Source organism: Pundamilia nyererei, unplaced genomic scaffold (genome assembly GCF_000239375.1).
Source record: "Pundamilia nyererei isolate P.nyererei 1_Seehausen unplaced genomic scaffold, PunNye1.0 scaffold00312, whole genome shotgun sequence".
In the NCBI taxonomy this organism is placed as follows: Eukaryota; Metazoa; Chordata; class Actinopteri; order Cichliformes; family Cichlidae; genus Pundamilia; species Pundamilia nyererei.
Genome location: NW_005187713.1, coordinates 553,524 through 554,810, shown reverse-complemented (window position 1 = coordinate 554,810; position 1,287 = coordinate 553,524). Strand labels below are relative to the sequence as shown.

The 1,287-nt window shown below is 36.7% G+C and overlaps 1 protein-coding gene across 1 annotated transcript in view; it reads right to left on the bottom strand.

Moving 5' to 3' along the window:
* Positions 1-525: 525 nt before the first annotated feature.
* The window catches only part of LOC102200921 (uncharacterized), a gene marked incomplete at its 3' end in the record, with an annotated part of 37,708 nt that continues 36,946 nt past the window's right edge, over positions 526-1,287 (bottom strand). The window contains exon 5 of the mRNA XM_005751472.2: positions 526-821. Within this exon, the coding sequence (XP_005751529.2) occupies positions 526-821 (296 nt within the window). The remainder of the gene's footprint in view (positions 822-1,287) is intronic.

Sequence of the window (1,287 nt, the reverse complement as noted above, 5' to 3'; positions counted from 1 at the left end):
TAAGACCAGTTTATAAGTGCACAAAGACAAAAAGATTACAAAGATAATAAAAATAAAATAAACAGCAAATATGAAAACTGAAACTAACTTTGTTTTATGACGTCTAATAAGAAAAGTGTAATAATAGAGTAAAGCAGCGAAATGAAGAAAGTAAGTATAATATCGCTGAATCCGACAGTCAAGAGGAAAATAATAAACCATATTACTTGAGTGCAGATCAGACCTTATCAGTGTTGTGCCATTTACAGCTAAAGATTTTATTTTTGCTTCTAGCTGGAATTTTGTCATCACCAAAAAAATCAGGCATCATGACTGAATCAGGCAGTCAAAAGGAAACTATATTTACTTTAGTGAATATCAGATATTGCCAATATTGTGCTGGTTACAACAATGTTTGTTTTTTTTGTTTGTTGTTTTGCTATTAGTTGAACTTTTGCCAGTAAAAAAAAAAAGAGCCAGTGACACGCATCAGAAATCTTATTTAAAACAAACAAAATTATATGTCTCATTGTCTCTCTGACTGACCCACTCGTACTGTTCTCCACTCTGCATGCCCACAGCCACGTCACACTCTTCAGTCTTTCCCTCTCTGCTCCACTTCTCATAGCAGACCACCTTGTCATTGATCCAGAACCACAGATCCAGAGTGCAGGAGTAGCGCAGGCCGAGCCAGACAAAAGGACTCGAGCCATTCTTGGCTTTGTCTTGGACCCATCCCTGCTCTTGAAGGTTAGTGATGGAGACCAGTCCCCTGTGAAATATTCTGCAGTAATCCAAGGCCTCCTCCCAGGTCTTGTTTTCTTTGATCAGGATCAGTTTATCTGCCATAAAGAAAAAACAACACATTGAGTTGAATCTATGTGAGCTGTAAACATGAGAAACTCTCTGTGCTGTTTATTTTGTTCCAATTAAAAAAATAAAAACTAGAAAAAGCTTGTGTGTTACTCTGCCCTCAGTAGAAACCAGTATAATAACAATAATGAACTTTGTGCAGACAGGTCGACAACATCCTGAAATACTTGTGTTTTTAAACATTTAGGAATCCAAAACAACTTCTCTCCATATTTACAGACAACAGAGACTTTAAAAAGTTGGTTGAACATAAAAGTGGCTCAAAGTTATCCCACAAATATTTAAAGTCATCTGACTGTCAACTAAGTGTGTTCATGTTTATGAGATTAATTCAGCAAACATGCAGATGTAGGTGGAGGAAAAATACACAACATGTTCAGTTGGATCTTGTCAGTGATTCCAGTGATCCTCCTTTTAGAGAAACCAGTCAGACAC